Raw genomic sequence first — 19,569 nt, forward strand, 5'->3', positions numbered from 1 at the left:
AATTGTTGAGGAAAACTTTCTAGCTGCTTTATAATTTGGTTGGTCAGTAACTGTTCTAATAATTGCCACACAATGAGTATGTTTTATGTAAAACTACAGTAGCCCTTACTTACAAAACCTTGCCTAAACATAAATAGGAATTTTTGAAAGTCTGACCCCACATATCCTGAGGATAACAGGTTATGTTGCATATGTTTGTTGATTGCACACCATTTGGAAAAAGACAAAATCTGTATTAAAATTGGCCTAAAGTTGTAGTGTTATCCAGTAGTTAGAGCATATGACTAGGAAGGAGAAGTACCTGGGTTTTAGTCCCACGCTGACTCACTGTGGGTCTTCGGACAAGTCACATAGCCGCTTTGTGCCTCAGTTTCCCTATCAGGGGGTAGCCGTGTTAGTCTGTATCTACAAAAACAACAAGGAGTCTGGTGGCACCTTAAAGACTAACAGATTTATTTGGGCATAAGCTTTCGTGAGTAAAAACCTCACTTCTTTGGATGGAAGTGAGGTTTTTACCCACGAAAGCTTATGCCCAAATAAATCTGTTAGTCTTTAAGGTGCCACCAGACTCCTTGTTGTTTTTGTAGATACAGACTAACACGGCTACCCCCTGATAGGGAAACTGAGGCACAAAGCGGCTATGTGACTTGTCCGAAGACCCACAGTGAGTCAGCGTGGGACTAAAACCCAGGTACTTCTCCTTCCTAGTCATATGCTCTAACTACTGGATAACACTACAACTTTAGGCCAATTTTAATACAGATTTTGTCTTTTTCCAAATGGTGTGCAATCAACAAACATATGCAACATAACCTGTTATCCTCAGGATATGTGGGGTCAGACTTTCAAAAATTCCTATTTATGTTTAGGCAAGGTTTTGTAAGTAAGGGCTACTGTAGTTTTACATAAAACATACTCATTGTGTGGCAATTATTAGAACAGTTACTGACCAACCAAATTATAAAGCAGCTAGAAAGTTTTCCTCAACAATTTAACTTAACTTTTCTTACGTGCATCATCTACATAAAGCAATTTGACAAACCAGTACACTGTACCTAATAAACAGGCTTTCAAGAAAGCTCACATAGTTCAAGTCTCCTTAGTAAGGGTTCTGACAAACATGCACCTATCTATACCCCCTTGGCAGTTAAATAAAATACAACGTTTTAAAAAGTATTAATGCAATTTCTTCCAAGTCAAATGTATTTCTGAGTGTCAGCTACTGAGCTCGAGTTCAGCGTACACAGAGCAAAATATTTTGAAATTCTGAAAACCAAAAACGAAATGGAAAGTATTTTCACAAATCTTTTTCTCCTCCTCAGCCAGCTGCAATATCAAAGCAAACAGTAAAAAGGCAACAAAACAATTTTAGGTGGCTACTGATTAGAAAATCTAAAAGGGAGTTTAGTGGGGCAGAAGCAAACGGACGGACTGTATTTTCACAGAGCAGTGTGCATGGGAGGAGTCTGTAGTGTTCATGTGTGATTAGCTAGGGGAAAATCAATGGTGTGTAATGACATGTATAGTCTTCATCTGCAGAAAGATCTAAGGCCAAACTGAAGTTTATATAAGAATGGAGAGCAATGTTTTTCCAGTAACCACAAATGTGTCCTTTATGGAGATTTGACAAGAAATTTGAGAATCAACCCATACTTCTAATAAAGGGAGCCACACTGTGCCGTTCTACTAAATGTGGTATCCAGATTTATCCGAAGAGGTATTCTATGGGCAAGAGCCTACTTCAGTACAACTTGTACATGTATTTTCTTATTGAGTCACAAGATCATGTGTTTTTAGCCAGTTTAGAAATTGACAGCATCAGGATCCTGTCCTGCAAAAGATTAGTAGAGGCAGACTCTTATGCTGTGCAGAAATCCATTGACTGCATCTCTGAGCACCTGCCAAATATCGTGACACCACTTAGGTGTAAGAGTCCATCAGCTCTTTGCAGGATCAGGAAGAAAGACTATCCTATCCTGGTCTATAATCAAAGACTAAATCTACTGGTACCAATCTGCAGGGCAAGGATGGTCTCCTACACTGACTCTGTACAGCGGGTCACTACTGCAAAACAAATAAATTAATGCTATGAAAAGTTGCTAAAATGCAAGAGGTCACATTGGACCTATTTAAGTAAAGTTTTCTGTACCCCTGGGCTGACCTGGCAGAGAAAATACAGGGTGGGATTTTTCATTGGGCTACAATGCTGAGCGCTTTTGAAAATCTCTTGAAATTGAAAAATGTCTATGCTGGTTGCAGTTCAGTGAAAATTCATTCATCAAAAGCTAGAGATGGGCCAGAAGCTTTGCATCCAGGGCTTTGGTTCAGCATTATACAAAGAATGGTCAGCATTAATTTGGTTCCAGAGCCCTGATAAGATTCCAGACCCTCTTAAAATTTGGGGTGTTGAGTTATAGGATTTTATTATGGGTCCCCTTCTAGAATGTATGTAGAAATGTATTTCTACAGTGAGAACAGTGCTCATTTATGGTGCTATGCAACCACAGTGGTCTGGAGATATCAATACTATTGTAAGGTAAATTATTCATGCAGAAATAAATTGGAAAGACACTTAAGTGGATTTCCGTGGTTTCAGAATTCGTAATAAAGCCTAGTTATTATACTGCGCGATGAAGCTTCACCCAACCTCTTTTTTTCTAAGCGACATTCATTCCCTTGGAGTGGGATGATGGTTAGCTTCTAAGATGTGGACTCAGTTCAGCAGCACTGACATGTTGCATTTTATAGAATCACTTACCAAAAGGACAAAGAAGATAACCCTACAAAGAGAATTTTCATAACAGAAACTCCAGGCTTCTCGACAGTGTTGCCCACTGATTTGCCACTGGCTTGGAAACTGCTATTACTATGTTTCCTAAAATCATTGAAATTCTGATTATATTTCAGACAAGCTCTTTGTATCCACTTGCCTCTTAATGTAACTTACTTCACTGTAAAGCCAAAGGGCCAAATTCAGCCCCCATAAACCTCCCCATTGTGGGGGCATCATTGGATGCACACCTGATGGTGCTATACAGCTGATTCACTGAATGATATTGCTAAAACAAGCACTTTGGCTTATACATCTTAGAATAAAAGATAATGGGCTTGGAGAGAGGAGGCGGACTAGCAGTAGTACAGCTTCAGAGATGAAGAAAATTAGATAGAGGCCAGGAAGAAATGATTTGATGTCAATAATCTAGTTGTTAAAGTGACAAGTTAAATTAAGAAGTCACATTAAAGAGTAGGATATTCGCCTATAAGCAATTCAGGCACAGTTTCTTTATGACTCCCTGCCAAAATTAATAACAGAAACAAGATTAAATCATCACTACTTACAGCTAAAACATTATGAAGTCAATTCTAACCAAATTCTCACTGGGACATTGTAGGGGAATTATATGACTTGATATTGGTTCTTATGCTGATATGAAGGAATTTCAGAAGATATTGGTCCTAGCACTCTTACCAGCAAGCCTAATTTGGAGACCTGTCGAACAGGTTATTTGGGAAGGCAGATACCTTTGAAAATATTTACAAAATGCATTTTTATTGTGCAAGGCATGATCTACTTTCTTGGGACCTATGCAATCCCACATATTGTGCTTTGTTTAGGTAGAATCTGTATGCTTAACAAGATGGCAAGAATGAAAGATTTGGGGGGAGAGGAGTTAGAACCTAAAAATATTCATATGTAGTAATGTCTTTCATCCAGAAATGTCCCACACATTTCACAAAATAGCTATGACACCACTGAAATGTGGCCACATCTGGGGCAAAAGATGGCAGCTGGGAACATGAACAGATCACAGCATCTTGCTTTACAATCCTCAGGCAAGGGTAAGGACACCAAAGTGAACTCCTACAAAAAATGCCATGGGATTTTAGTGAGATTTGGGCAGCTCATTCCTGTAGACTCCTTTGAAAATCCTAATCACAAAAGGTTGGGGTGATACTCATAGCTGGTGTTTCTCGCTAAGTCAGTTGTCTCAGAATTTTTGTTATGTTTTCTATTCTCTTTGTTGATGTGGGGTGCTCTGGGTGATGAAGACCCTTCTTTATACAAGCTATGCATCTTCTAGTGACTACTGTAAAGAATTTCCCTTTGCAGTTACTTAGCTAGCACTGTTTTATGGTACTGTGAAGTAACATTAGGAAGTCTGGAGTCAAGATTCTTTCCAATGTAACTTACAGGCCATTTTCTCATCCAATTAAAAGAACATTCTGTTCTTTTGAGTGGATTTTGCAAGTAGATAGAAGTACATGGCAATACTACATGCCATTTTCTAGGCATATAATTATCATTGGAGATGGCCAGAATCAAACCTCCAGATTCCAACACCTTCTACAGCTTGGAAATCCAAACCAAATCCAAATTCAACAAATTGTATATCTTTGCAATGGGCTGAACCGAAACTCTAGCTAGTACTAGAAGCACTGAGTAAGCATCTGAGTTGTCATATAGTAACACGAATGCCATTTGTTTGTTAAAATTCAAAATCAGATAATGGACAGGGGCTGAGAGAGTGCCTCAGGTCTGGTGCAATAACTCAACAGTTGACAGAGAGGAGACCACACCCGTCTGCTGGGGCCTCATACTAGCAAAGTGCTAAATAATGAAAACTGCAAATCCCGGTTGATTACCATTTTTATCATTCATGGTAGGAACTCACTGCTCTTTTATCTCAGATCAGGAGATCTCTTTCTTTCTTATTTTATACTACAGGAAGAAAATATTTCTTTTGTGAAAAGATTGAAGACGAAGGGCAGTCTCTGCCATTGTTTAGAACACATTCAATAGGTTGGGCAGGGGTGAACCCCCCATCAAAGCCAGGAGGCTTCTCTCCATTGACTTCAATGGGATTTGAAATGGGTTTATTCTAGGGTTACCATATTTTAATTTTAAAAAAGGAGGACACTCCACAGGGACCCGGCCCCGCCCCAACTCCACCCCTGCCCCGCCCCAGCCCCGCCCCTTCCCCAAAGTCCCCGCCCCAACTCTGCCCCCTCCCTTGAATGCTCCACCCCCTGCTCCTCCCCCTCCCCTGCTTCCCGCGAATCAAATGTTCGCGGGAAGCCTGAAACAGGCAGCAGGTAAGCTGGGGCTGGGGCAGGGTGGCCCAGTCCAGCGAGCGGCTCCCTCTGGCAGCCGGCCGGCCCAGGCCAAGAGGCTCTGGCCCCGGCGTCTCCCGCCCGGCTTGGCTCGGGCCCTGGGGTGCCAGCCTCCAGCCGAGCGCCCCCGGCCCAGCCCCCGGCCGAGCACCGCCGGCCCCAGCCCGGCTCCCGGCCGAACACCGCCGGCCCCCGGCTCCCGGCTGAGCACCGCTGGCTCCCGGCCCGGCCCCCGGTCGAGCACCGCCAGGGCCTCCCTCCCTCCCTCTTTTCCTGGACATGTCCTGCTTTTTGGGATTTCCTCCCGGACGGGGATTTGAGGCCCAAAAAGCCGGACATGTCCGGGAAAATCCAGACGTATGGTAACCCTAGTTTATTCCCTCTAAAACAAACATTCATATAAAACTGTAAATTAAGCAATAACAATCCAACTGCAAGCACATTTGTCCACTGGAATTTCCTTGTCCCTTATCTGTAATGAGACCTGGAGGCAGAGGCACAGAATAAAATGTATTTCTCTTATTAGTTGAAATCATACAGTCCAGATGGCACAACCTGTCCTGATGGCCTGTCCCCTACAGTCACACAGGGACTGGAAGCTATAAGACAAGCACATCTGATCTCATTTTCTCATTATATAATCTTTGGTTATATAATGTAGATATGCTATTAAGGATAAAAAAAAAGGTTTTTTAATAAGCAAAATATAAAATGTTACTCCAATATTTAAATCTCTTCTGATAAATTGTTATGTGTTAGTTTGGGGTAATACTATTGTATGGGAAAAAAGAAGTAAGACTCAGGATCGCCATTATTTTTAAATGGGGTTTTACGCAATTCTCATAGTTAAAGTCTTTCCTTGATGACTTTTGAGACGTTTACAATGCAAGAAAGCTGAGTGGAGAGCTTGTATTTTGAAATGATATTTGTTTATATATCCCAGACCTATCAGAAAAGATGAAACAAAAGAAAATACTATTTTAAGCAATTTGTATGTCCTGAATTAACCTAATTTGTCTGTAATGTACACTATATTTGCCTAGAAGAATTTAGCTCAGTAGATGGCACTCTTACATTATAATGTAAAATAGATTTCAAGCACTTTTACAATGAGAAATAAATATGAAAATTGTTACTGTAGATTAGACAAAACTCAATATCCAAAATTTAAATCACAAAAGGCCAGACTAATTTAATATATTATTTCTACTACTTTCCTTAGTCATTCACACAACTGGCTTAAAATAATGATGCAGCTCTGTGAAGTGATCTTTATCCAAATATTTATATCACTTGACACAAAATATGTATCTGAATTGATATAGGGATATATAAGGATATAATTCCAAAGACCCAGCATGCCGAAATGCTGGCATTCAGATTCCACCCCACTTTCTAGAATTCCAATAGGTTTTCATTTGAAACAGAACTTAAAAGCAAATAGATGTTAAAACATAAAAAAATGACACCTTAGAATTCAAGTGACTTGTGCAACATTATTTTGTGCTGTCTACTTCTCCTTTTTCTCCTACTATAATTAAAACTCACCCTGCTCCTCCACATAAATAATAGCAACAAATCAAGTTCAGTCCAATATAGGCCTTCCACCTTTAGACTTGATTTTATATTACACGAGATCCTCGTCTGTCCAAAAAGTGCATCTTTTTTAGTGATCTTTTCTTCTGTGTCAGGTGATGTGAACTTCAAAGTATTCAACACAATCTTGAGGTCTGATTACAGCCTCTGAATACTTCTTAAAAAAAAAAAAGTCTGTTTTTATGTTTTTTTTTTTAAGATAGCTTTCATGGATTTAGAAAAGAGACACCACTGGGAATGGTGTTACTTCATGGTTCAGTACATCATGGCACCTCTCCATAACATAGCTAAGAATATCAGACAGGACTTTTATTTACAGAAACTTGATGCCACTTCCAGAAAAATATATAACAGATAAAACAATATTTCCTGAATGTCCTGAATGTTTAAAAGATTCCAATTATTTTCTCCCCAGCAATATGGTGGTCCTTCCAAAAATGAATTTTACCTGGCCTGGTTTGTATGAACCATAAATGATACCAGTGAGAATTTGGAATCATGTTGTTTTCCCTTGTGGTATACTGCTCAGCTGTGTAGAGACTCTACCACTCCTGTTTACTCACAAGCCAATTTGCTGTCAAAGCTGGAGAGGGCAATAGCAAAGGCTTGTAGTGCACACATTGGGTAGTTGTAGTCCATGGTGAATACATCCTCAGCCACACGGCCAAACTGCATCACTATATAGTCAGCTGTAATAAAAGTCATAAGTGTTAGTTTTGACTACAGCCCTATTACATAAATGTGTGTTCAATACCAACCCACTGCCCCCCAAACCCTGTGATAGATGGATTGAATGCTATAACATGTACTCAGACAAGTAGTCATGACTTCAATGGGACTATTCATATGAGGACAATTTGAATGAGGACAAATTGCAGGAATAAAGTCCTTATGTGTGTTTTCCTTTAAAATTTTAGCCAGGTAACCAATGGGTTTAAAAAAAAAAAAAGTCAGGCTGCTATTCCCTTGCATTCATAAGCATGAAATTCACCTCTATGTAGAAGGCCAGCACAAGACTTATGCATAGATCTTGGGTTGATCCTCTGCACAAGGGAGAATTTCACTCATACCAGACAGGATCTAATTCTGCTCCCATTGATTTCAACAGAAGCAAGGTCAGGCAGGCAGAGGATTGGGAGAAAGAGTGTGAGAGGGGGTGAATACGGGTGTAACTGTGCTGCCTTTCTGCGACTGTGAACGTACACACTTGACAGAAACACTGCAAAGGTAATTGTGCAGTGTGAATTTCAGCGTCACTTAGAAGCCTTGGCAAATGTTTAAAATACCATATAGCTCTCAGAGGCTGGCACTACCAATTCCCACACATGATCTTCATAATGTTGATCTTACCAAGCCTTCAGCACCCTCACTGGCCTAGACAAGACACTGGTCCGGTACATCTGCATCTCCTTGTGTCATCTACACCTGAGTTATGAGAGTGCATAATGGGGCAGATTCTGGCCCCACTCACCAAGTGCACACAGAGGGCATAGAGGGGCCAGAAAAGAGCCACAAATGGTTGAAGTAGAATTTCCCCAGCAAAGGATTAATGCAGGCCCTTATGTAAAGGAGTGTGCTGGGGAAGCCCAGGGAATAGCACAGTGCTGACTGCTACAGGGAATCCTGGGTTGCTGCCCAGTCCATAGGTAGGCGGGAGGAGGCTGCTGTAAATTAGCATAGCCGGCAGTGCTGCTCAGTTTACACTGGGGGGGGCCTAACCGGCCTCTGCAGCAGCCTAGAATCCAGAAAGTAGAAAGGTGGCATAAAGCAACTTTTACCCCTACACTGCATCTTCCATGCTGCACCTTTCAGGGAGCACAACAAAAATCTGTCCCAGTAGGAGTAAAACACGATCTGATCTGAATTGTCCGGATAGAATCAGTGTTATAGTGTGTACAAAACAAGTGTTGTTTCTAATCAGTTTAGCTCGGTGATCTACACTTACGATCATTATCGTGAATAATTTGGAAGTTTTTCACAGAGGCCTGTGTGACTCGACCATGGAAATTTAAAACATAGGACTGGGTGTCATCATTCCAGACCGGAGTTTTGTTATGCAGCTCAATGACGCTCTCTGTATTTTTGTTCTGCCATCTTGCAAGAAGCGTTTCATGTTCCTGCATACATCACACACACAAACTTCAGGTTAGCACTCTCTGAGGGGAAAGGGGATTAACAACTTCAACTTTACCACCTTAATTGTAACTTCCACTATCACAGTACAAATAAAAACAAAACAAAGGAATGTAAAGTATTTTAATTGGAATTGGGAAGCCAAATCCTATAGGCACCTTTGAAAATCCCAGTCCGTAGCTGATCTCTGAAATGTATTAGTATTGATTATTTGTAACATGGTAGCACCTAGGAGCCCCAGCCACAGACCAGGACCCAATTGTGCTAGGTGCTGTACAAACAGAACAAATCTCTAACATCCAACCCTTCAGAAGTAGAAACATTACCAATCTGGGGGAAAGAGGACATCCTTAAATAATTTTAAATGTTGAGACACATTGTGACTTACGTTACGTGGTCGGATAGAAACTCTTTCATGGTCCATATTCATTCCTGGTATGACCACACTCATTTTGCGAGGTCCTTTAAATCCCAAGACATTTGTTTCCTAAAAATTTTTTAGAAAAAGTATTTATAATGCTTCTTATTTTTAATCTTGGAAGTTAACTTCTTTAGCCCAGAGGATAAAGCAGTGTCATCAGCCCATTATGAGTCCACTCAAAAACCATCTGAATTGCCCGCATTCATCAGCACTGTCAACCTCTCTATCTTAACAGTTCTGACAACAGGAAAAATGGAAATATAGTAGTCTGACATAAAGCCCTCTGTGACAAAGCTTCTAGGACAGGCTGCCAGCTACATTAATGCAGATAAAAAATCATTAATTGTTGAAAACAGATATGAAATAACCAGAATGTCTGGGTACCACTACTTATCACAATAAATTGCGGTTATAATTTCATAACTGCTAAATGCGCACACACATTTTAATGAAGAGAGAAAGGAAACAAAGAAACCTAGCTTCCTTTCATTCCACAGCCAGTACAAAAGCAAAAGAGAAAGAGCTGCCAATGTTAGCATCTGTTAATATTGGTTTGATTTGTAAAGTCTTCAAATATGGTAGGCTTGGAGATGAGAATGACAAAACAAACAAACATGGTATCACGAAGGCAGGTTTTCTTAGTTACAGAGGCAGAGGCGGTAGAGGAAAAACAACATTGGTGCCAAGGTATGTCCATGCAAAATACTGTATTTCGTATTAAATGTAACTTTGCTATCTCCTCAGGTTTTAACCGTGCCCGCCGCCATGGTAACCGAGAGTCTCTCAAAAGGTAAGTGCCAAAATCAAAATAGACCCATAGTCTGATTTCTCTTTTCAGTCCCTACTTGTTGTCAGAGCTATTATCCTCCCCCACCCTCTTCTATCTTCAAGGGGCAATAACCTGCAAAGGTGGGAGTCTCAAATCACTCCATGGGGGCCTATCTCTGTGCCCACTGAAGTCAGTGACAAGCTTTACCATCAGTTCAGCTACCCCAGGGAGACACCAGAACCTGTCAAGAGCCTCATCTACATTAGGGCAGGTGCAACTCAACCCGTGGGAATTTTCAAAAGTGACTCTTGAATTTGGAGGCCTCATTTTTGGGTACTCAACTGGAAACGCCTAGAAAGGGCCTGATTTTTCATACAGTGTTGAGGGTGGAAAAAAAAACAGAGCCCTTTATGTCGTCTCAAGTTGGGCACCCAAAAATTAAGGCACCCCTCATTTATAGTCACTTTTGAAAATGTAGGCCTAAAATTCCCGCATGCAGATGAAGCCTGTGTCATACTCCAAATTTCTGAAATCACCCCAGTTATTTCAACAAACATTCCATTCTACCAATCCTGCAAAAGATTTTCAGCCATGCTGGATAAATCCCATTGGGTACAGAAGAGACAGATGGATTTTTGTGTCTCCAGGACAGTAATTGAAAGCTTTCTGCCTATTTTACAAAATGCTTCTGTCAAGGTCTTTGACAGAGTAAAAAAAGGTCATCATTTCAGCTGGGAATTTCTATTTGATGCCTGTATAATAGTGAGACCCAAACTAATAGATTTGCCAACAGCATTCGCAAGCCAGAGCAAGCTTAGATAACACGGCAAGAGCCAACTCCTGTGAAGAAATTCGTGCGTAGGCTTATCTTCCACTAATTATTGACAATACTGGTTTTCTATTCAGTGTCTTGAGCATTTATTTTCAAGCTGGAGTTGAGCAATCCACTGAGACACCAATGTGGCTGGAGACTGCGAAAGCTGGAGTTAAACACTAATGCCGTATAACATTAGTCGCGACAAGAATACATTATCCCCCTGAAGCTTCAGTAACATATTCATCAGACTTTCTAGTAAAAACTAAAATTAATGCTTTTGCTAAATGAAAAGGCAACTGAAGGGAGGAAAGTACTGATTTCACACTGTAAATTATACCGTTGATGAGTAAATCACTAAAAGGCTTTATGAAAGTGTATATCAATGGATGTAATCATTTTGCCAACATCAAGCTGCAACATTAAAATTCAGTTCTGCATAAACATGAAATGCATAAATAAAGCAAGTAAGGAAGGAAAAGGAGCTTAATTTAAGCGCAGAACTTTCCAACATATCATCATCCAAATAAAGTAAATTTCCCAGATCTCCTCCGTCATTCTCTTCCGCCCCATAATTTTGTTGTAAATACATTTTTATTCCAGGGCTGTGACTAGTGCTATTTGGGGAAAATAGACCAAAATCTGATCTGACCCCACTGTAACTCCATTTACTGTAATACAGTCTTGATCTATACTGGTGCAAAGGAGCTCAAAAATAGATTCTGTGGACCAGATCCTCTGCTCCTGTAAATGGCAATAGCTCAATTGACTTTATTGAAGCTATAGTGAGTTAAATCAGTTGAAGAGCTGCTCCTGTGTGTTTAGGTGATGGATTATCTGCCATTTACCTGACCATTGTGTTGTTCCTGGGAATAGTATAATGGTGATTCATATATTTAATTAATGGAGCGTAGAACTTTTCCATACTCTGCCTTTTAAAACACAGTGTAAATTTAGGCTATTATGTGTTTTGTTACAATAATAGTTATAAAGTCCTCATACTATACACCCCAACTGCTCGCATGCAAATAGTTCTATAGGGAATACAAAAATTGGATCGATGATATCCACTGTCTTTCCTTGGTTTCATTCCCTTCCTATCTTAACTACATATACACATCGTGGGTATTCTATCTGCTACCCAAGATCCATAAACCCGGAAACCCTGGACGCCCCATCATCTCAGGCATTGGCACTCTGACAGCAGAATTATCTGGCTATTTGGACTCTCTCCTCAGACCCTATGCTACCAGTACTCCCAGCTATCTTCGAGACACCACCGACTTCCTGAGGAAACTACAATGCATTGATGTTCTTCCTGAAAACACCATCCTGGCCACCATGGATGTAGAAGCACTCTATACCAATATTCCACATGAGGATGGACTACAAGCTGTCAGGAACAGTATCCCTGATGAGGCCACAGCAAGCCTGGTGGCTGAGCTTTGTGACTTTGTCCTCACCCACAACCACTTCAGATTTGGGGACAACTTATACCTTCAAGTCAGTGGCACTGCTATGGGTACCCGCATGGCCCCAAAGTATGCCAACATTTTTATGGCTGACTTAGAACAACGCTTCCTCAGCTCTCGTCCCCTAGTGCCCCTCCTCTACTTGCACTACATTGATGACATTTTCATCATATGGACCCACGGAAAGGAGGCCCTTGAAGAATTCCACCTGGACTTCAACAATTTCCACTCCACCATCAACCTCAGCCTGGACCAGTCCACACAAGAGATCCACTTCCTGGACACTACAGTACAAATAAGTGATGGTCACATAAACACCACCCTATACCGGAAACCTACTGACCGCTATACGTACCTACATGCCTCCAGCTTCCATCCAAGACACATCACACGATCCATTGTCTACAGCCAAGCCCTAAGATACAACCGAATTTGCTCCAACCCCTCAGACAGAGACAAACACCTACAAGATCTTTATCAAGAATTCGTAAAACTACAATACCCACCTGGGGAAGTGAGGAAACAGATTGACAGAGCAAGACGGGTACCCAGAAATCACCTAGTACAGGACAGGCCCAACAAGGACAATAACAGAACACCACTGGCCATCACATACAGCCCCCAGCTAAAACCTCTCCAGCGCATTATCCACAATCTACAACCTATCCTGGAAAATGATCCCTCACTCTCACAGACCTTGGGAGGCAGGCCAGTCCTCGCTTACAGACAACCCCCCAACCTGAAGCAAATACTCACCAGCAACTACACACCACACCACAGAAACACCAACCCAGGAACCTAGCCCTATAGCAAACCTCGTTGCCTACTCTGTCCCCATATCTACTCTGGCAACAGCATCAGAGGACCCAACCACATCAGCCACACTATCAAGGGCTCATTCACCTGCACATCCACTAATGTCATATATGCCATCATGTGCCAGCAATGCCCCTCTGCCATGTACATTGGCCAAACCGGACAGTCCCTCCGCAAAAGAATAAATGGACACAAATCGGACATCAGGAATGGTAACATACATAAGCCAGTAAGTGAACACTTCAATCTCCCTGGTCATTCTATTACAGATTTAAAAGTCACTATCATTGAATAAAAAAACTTCAGAAACAGACTTCAAAGAGAAACAGCAGAACTAAAATTCATTTGCAAATTCAACACCATTAATCTGGGCTTGAATAGGCACTGGGAGTGGCTGGCTCATTACAGAAGCAGCTTTTCCTCTCCTGGAATTGACACCTCCTCATCTACTATTGGGAGTGGACTACATCCACCCTGATTGAATTGGCCCTGTCAACACTGGTTCTCCACTTGCGAAGTAACTCCCTGCTCTCCATGTGTCAGTATATAATGCCTGCATCTGTAACTTTCACTCTATGCATCCGAAGAAGTGAGGTTTTTACTCACGAAAGCATATGCCCAAATAAATCTGTTAGTCTTTAAGGTGCCACCAGACTCCTTGTTGTTTTTGTAGATACAGACTAACACGGCTACCCCCTGATACATATACACACCAGTGCCTTTTTGTAGAACTTATTTACTGTTGAATCACACCCAAGGCCAAAACTCTCACTACATCAAAACACATTAAGATATACTATCTACCTCACTGTGCAAGTGATTTAGAGTCTGAGCAACATCCACTGAAGTCAGTGGGAGTTTTTTCATTAAACTACAATGGAAATGGGATCAGATATTTTTTATTATCTAAGAACCCAACTTACTGAGTCTGGAGCAAACTGAATTGTGTGCTATTCAGAACTTAACAGGGTAAGCGTTGAGCATGGCAAACAGTCTTGCTGCTAAGCATACAGCCAGACCTCTGCATCTCACTAAAATCTTACTTCAGATACGTTTACAAAAGCACAGCTATTCTGAAATTGACCTTTAGGTGCTGCTGAAGATTTATTAATCAACTATTCTGCTGTCACGATAAGATTCTCTGTGTTGAGAGTACAAACAATTACTTTGCCCTTGCACTTACTTCACCCATAGTGCTTGGAGCATAACACAGAGGGGGGCTCCACAATTAGGGATTTCAGTGCATTTATCTTACAATTAACAATTAAGTTATTGCCAGTCTTTCATTTTGTTTGGATAAATGAGGCATGCTGGTCAGATTCAGTATGCTGGTTGTTGCTGGCACAGCTTTCTCCAAAAGGGGACTTGATCAATATGAACTAAGAGGGAGTTGGGTTTCACATCTGACATCAGATGTTTGTTACAGTGGGTAGTTTTTACTCAAGGGAAACCCAAGGCTGGAATTAAAAAGGTCACCTTAGGATAAAGTTGTTTTGAATACCATCTGAGTGGTACTTTACTGCATTGCATTTGTGCTGCAATCTGTACAAACAACCTTTACTTTAACAGGCAGTGTCATTAATCAAATCAAATCAAATCCAGATCACCTTTTGTGCTGTGGTCAGAGCGCATTTGCAAATCTAATAATTTTCTTCTGAAATATTAAAAGATCAGTGGAACAAGTAATAATCTTAACTATGTAATTTTTTTATATATACTTGTAAGTTTTAAACACACTGATCTAGTAATAGGCATAGAAGCAAACTCATTAATCTGTTTTATACAAACTCACCAAACAGTGGGTATGATTCTGATCTCACTTACATTAGTTTTATGCATGTAGTCGCTAACTCCATTGACTACAGTGGGGTTTTTATCTGGAATGTCCAAATATCTGGTGATTCCATGCAAATGATACAATACTTCAATTTGCATATTTTATAACTATATCTATAGCTATATATCACTTCATTTGCATATTTCTTTTTTTTAATACATATAAAAAGTTGTTGTTTTTTTTTACTCCTACTCCTGGCTAGCAGCAGCAGATCAGTTGCTCTGCTACAGGGAATGCCACATTACAAAAGTCAGTAAAAATAATTCACTAGACATGTAAGTGCCTCTATGTCATAGTGAAACTGAAGTCTAAATATAAAGTGAAGTCAAATGCTTGAGTTTATGATTTTAAAGGTATTGTTTGCTGAAAATCTGAAGGGGCGGACGTGAAGCACCCAGACACCAGAGTGAAGGGGTGGGTTAATGGGTGGGGGAAATGGTGTTGCGTCATCTGCACTAAGACAGAACCAACCCCACGCCCCAACAAAAAAAGCATGTTAATGTTGGTAATATCATTGACCCTATTGCCTGGAGTCATGCCCATGGAAGCGGAGGGGCCCCTCATTTTGGTTTTCATGTGCTGACAATCCTCCAGGTCATTCAGCGCACCATCCATCACTCCAGACAGATTGTTTCTTACAGCCCAAGACTCACCCTCTCAAGCTGGGGGGAGGGGATGGTGTGGCTAGCTGGTCCACATCATACTGGAGCCAGAAAGAGGCCAGATGCTCTTGGTTCCTTCAGGGGGAGACATGCACTCTCTCTTTCTCTCCAAGGGACCATTTCAGACCTACCTGCCCAGCTCCCTGTGAACTCTACTGGATCATAGATGCCATCTCCAGGGTGCCATTGCTGCTGATCATGTTTTACTGGTAGTAATTTTGTCCCCACAGCTACAGTTCCCATAAGATGTGTACAGGAGTGTAAAGCATTCTATCCCCATAGTACCACAGCTCTGAGGTCTTCTGACTGGAGATGAGGGGCCTGTCAGACGGCACTCTGGCTGGAGATGAGGCGTACATGTGGATACATTTCTTACCTCTACTTCCTGTTAAGTTTCCTTGTCTTCCTGAGAAACAATCTGAAACTGGGAGCCTGAGTTGTTCAGGGAGCGAATTCTGACTTACATCAGTGTAAGTGAGAAGAGAACCAGGCCCAATGTTTTGAAAATTGACTCCCACTCCTTACAGGCTTTGCCTGCGAGCAGTACTTACATAGCAAATAGCAGCTAGCTCCTGACGCAGGTTACTTGCTTCTAGGCTTGATGTTGTTTTCATTGGATTTACTCCATTGTCATATACTGTAAACTTAGTCCCCATAAGATTTGATCTATCAAAAAACAGGAAAACAAATTACTTTTGTTGACAATACTGCCTGAATTATCTAGTCCCTTATCATATCAGAGCCTCAAGTGGTAAAAATCCCATAATATTCTATTAACTGTAAATAAAGTGGTCATCTGAAATCCTAAATATACATGCACCTCTGGGAGGCAGGATATTATAAGATGCATGTTATAGTGACTGTCCCTATTATTGCACTGTGCTGGGAGAATTCTTGTAATCTACCAAGATCAAGAGGCGATAAATCAGACATAAAAGAAGCAGTACAGTTCTAGTTAATCTGCAGTGCCATTTTCAATGCAGATCACATATAAAAAAAAGAGTTAAATAATTTGAGTATCATGTATGATGCTTAAGACACTCATGAGGCTGAGTTTTGTTGGGAGTTTCTGTTGAGTTGCTGTTTTAGTTGGAGTTCTATCAAAGGTGCCTAGACCAATAGATAAGTACTTTTCTGTATATTTTTTTTAGAAATCTAAAGAAATAAATAAGTAAAATATGTGTGTGCAATAATATACTGAGACCCCAATCTCACTTGGGACTTCTTACAGCATTGCTACTCTGTCTCCGCTCTCCGGGGAACCACAACACATAGAAAAGGGAAATTTTCCCTCCCATTTTAAAAAGTTCTAGCCCTCCCATTGGCTCTGTTGGTCAGGCGCCCACTCCTTTCTTTTTGCCTGTTGGCTTGTTAACCCTTTACAGGCAAAGCAAGTAGAGAACAGTTATTAAGGGGAATTTTATAGCTAACTGGCTGGCTAGGTGTCCATAAAAGGGAGCTCCCCCCTCCCATTTATCACAATGCAGTTTAAGGCTTTTATTAAACGGCAGGAGACAGGGGTAAAATTTTCAAAAGGGCCTAAGGGCAGATTTTCAATGGTATTTAAATCAATGGGGGTTAGGCACCTAATCTGCTTAGATGCTTTTGAAAATCCCCCTAGGTGCATATCCGCATTGGTAGGCACCTAAATAGATTAGAAAATCTGTCCCATTAGCTTTCAATAAGATTTAGGATCCTACATACCTAAATCACTTTTAAAAATGGAAAATGGAACTTAGGTACTTTTGAAAATTTTACCCAAGGCCTAGAGTCACATGATATAACCAAGACTGTAACTAAGGATAAGCCCTCTTTTTAATTTACAGAATTAAATGTGGATACATAATTGCAACGAAACGGAATATTCTGCCAAGAAACACATATTCCTTCCTCTCTATCTTGGGTGCTTAAATGTTTACCTTAGTTTTCCAATGAAACTCTCTCCACCTCGAGACAGGTCAGTTGGGTCTATAGAGATGAGGTAATTAGAAGTTTTGCTCTTCTTTCGCTTCCTTCCGGCTAATAGAAATACCTAAGGAATGCAGAAAATGTCACATTGTAGAATGTCAAAGACTGTTTAACACCCCATCCTTCCAAGAAATGGGCAATGTTCCCGAGGTTTATCATCGTCAGCAGACGCAGTCACCTGAGACTTAGCAAAAATGGGTAAAAGCCAGCAAGGCGCAGTAACTGCTTCTTCCTTCAATCCATTATTTATGGTTTAAATAATTAAACCTGATATGCTTTGTTAAATGTTTAATTCTAGCTTGTACTGGCTCCTCCAAGGGAAGTGAAAATAGAAGCCTTTCAGTCGCAAAGGGCAAGGAGCCTCAGTTGCTAACGATTTTCAGCTGCCAGGCATTGACTCTTCTAAGACCAAATAGTAAGATAAAGAATGGGAAAGTAAATGTAACGTGGTGACACGTTGCATAGTACCAAACCCTTCGTCAAAGGAAATATATAATTCTACTAGCTACATAAAAATTCTGAAGACACTTTTAAAGGCTTTAAGTTCAGGTGTAACTGGTATGTCATTCAGGTATATTTTATGACCTTTTTACCATCCTCCCTTTCCAAGTGGAGGTAATAGGTAGGGTACATTCCTCGGTCCATTCCCTTCTTGTCTCTTGTGATTCGGCATTTGACGGTGACGCCCTGTGGAGCAGGTCTCACAGCAAACTCCTCCAGGTCATCAACATCTATGACAGGCTCATTTGCGGAAGGGCTGGGAGCTGAGGCTGCCTCCTAGAAGAGTAAGAAAGGTTACCTCATGTTTACTTTATGATTACAAAGGAAAGACTGAAAACACAAGATTTTAAAGAAACATGTCAGCAGCTGCACTGCAGAAACAGCTTTTCTTAAAAATAAATAATAATAATAATGGCAATAACATAGCACATTGCATTCCCCCTGTTCTGGACCCCTTATGCCTCTCAGGTGCTGCAAAGGGGTGGGATTTGGAGGCAGCTCAGATCAGAATCCCCCCTCTCAGCTGGCGTAAAGCCATTGGAACAGTCTCCGATGCCAACTGCACCCCTGCACAGGGGACATACTGGAAAAAAGGAGTGGAGTTAGTTGCACCTAGAAAGTCAGATTCATAACCAATGCAAGGCAGAATCTAGCTCAATATTTATGGATGCATCCTTTGCAAAACCCTAGATCTGAATACCCCCAATTCTGAGAAAGTTCATGTCTGGAAAAGGTAGGCAATTGGGAGATCACAAAAGGGAAAAGTGGGTTGATTGGGGATGGATTACAGTTGAGGTAGTAGGGTTAAGAATGACTGTACTAGAGAGTTGAGAGCACTTTGGGTACCAGTGGCAGGAGCAGAGTGAGAGACTACAGATGGAGATAATAGTAAAGTCAAAATCTCTCTCCCTATCACCAACTCTCATCAAAAATTTTATTTTAACAATTTGATATTTAGTTTAACCTATTTTTCTGTCTCTTCATTCAGGTAATATTAGCTATGTGTTTACTTCTGGGAATGTTTGGTTTGACTTTTCAATGAAATTTCAGGTTATTTCACCCATCTCTAGTTTTTGATTTTCAGAAGATGCTCTTCTATTCAACCTTTCCATTACTTGCTTCTCTGAATCCTGTGATGTACCACAGCAAACCTCCCTCAAGATGCTATATTAAAAAAATGCCTCTGTTAAAAAACACTGGCTTTCTGACCTGGAAGTGACACAGTTCATATTAATCTACAGGCAACACTTCTGCCTTCTAACCTTGTTTGATTTCTTGCTTGTTGCAGAGCCAGGACGGGTGTTACTGTTTAACTGGGAGGAACTTGAGCTGTCTTCATCATCCTCATCCTCTTCATCAAAATTCATGCTGCTTGAAATGCCTGACGAGAAAGCAAACAAGTGTATATGAAATGTGAAAACACTAAAGCTGCATATGCATGCATACAGGATACAAACGATGAGCCCCA

At 40.9% G+C, this 19,569-nt stretch overlaps 1 protein-coding gene across 2 annotated transcripts in view; it reads right to left on the reverse strand.

Annotated features, from left to right (window-relative positions):
- Positions 1-6,893: 6,893 nt before the first annotated feature.
- The window catches only part of TUB (TUB bipartite transcription factor), a 103,032-nt gene continuing 90,356 nt past the window's right edge, over positions 6,894-19,569 (reverse strand). For both annotated transcript variants that reach the window (XM_034770103.1, XM_034770102.1), the window contains 7 exons: positions 19,364-19,482; positions 18,186-18,377; positions 17,552-17,664; positions 16,184-16,298; positions 9,230-9,328; positions 8,654-8,825; positions 6,894-7,397 (listed from right to left, as the gene is read on the reverse strand). In XM_034770103.1, the coding sequence (XP_034625994.1) occupies positions 7,264-7,397; positions 8,654-8,825; positions 9,230-9,328; positions 16,184-16,298; positions 17,552-17,664; positions 18,186-18,377; positions 19,364-19,482 (944 nt within the window). In that variant the 3' untranslated portion in view covers positions 6,894-7,263. The remainder of the gene's footprint in view (positions 7,398-8,653; positions 8,826-9,229; positions 9,329-16,183; positions 16,299-17,551; positions 17,665-18,185; positions 18,378-19,363; positions 19,483-19,569) is intronic.

Source organism: Trachemys scripta, chromosome 4, assembly GCF_013100865.1.
Source record: "Trachemys scripta elegans isolate TJP31775 chromosome 4, CAS_Tse_1.0, whole genome shotgun sequence".
In the NCBI taxonomy this organism is placed as follows: domain Eukaryota; kingdom Metazoa; phylum Chordata; order Testudines; family Emydidae; genus Trachemys; species Trachemys scripta.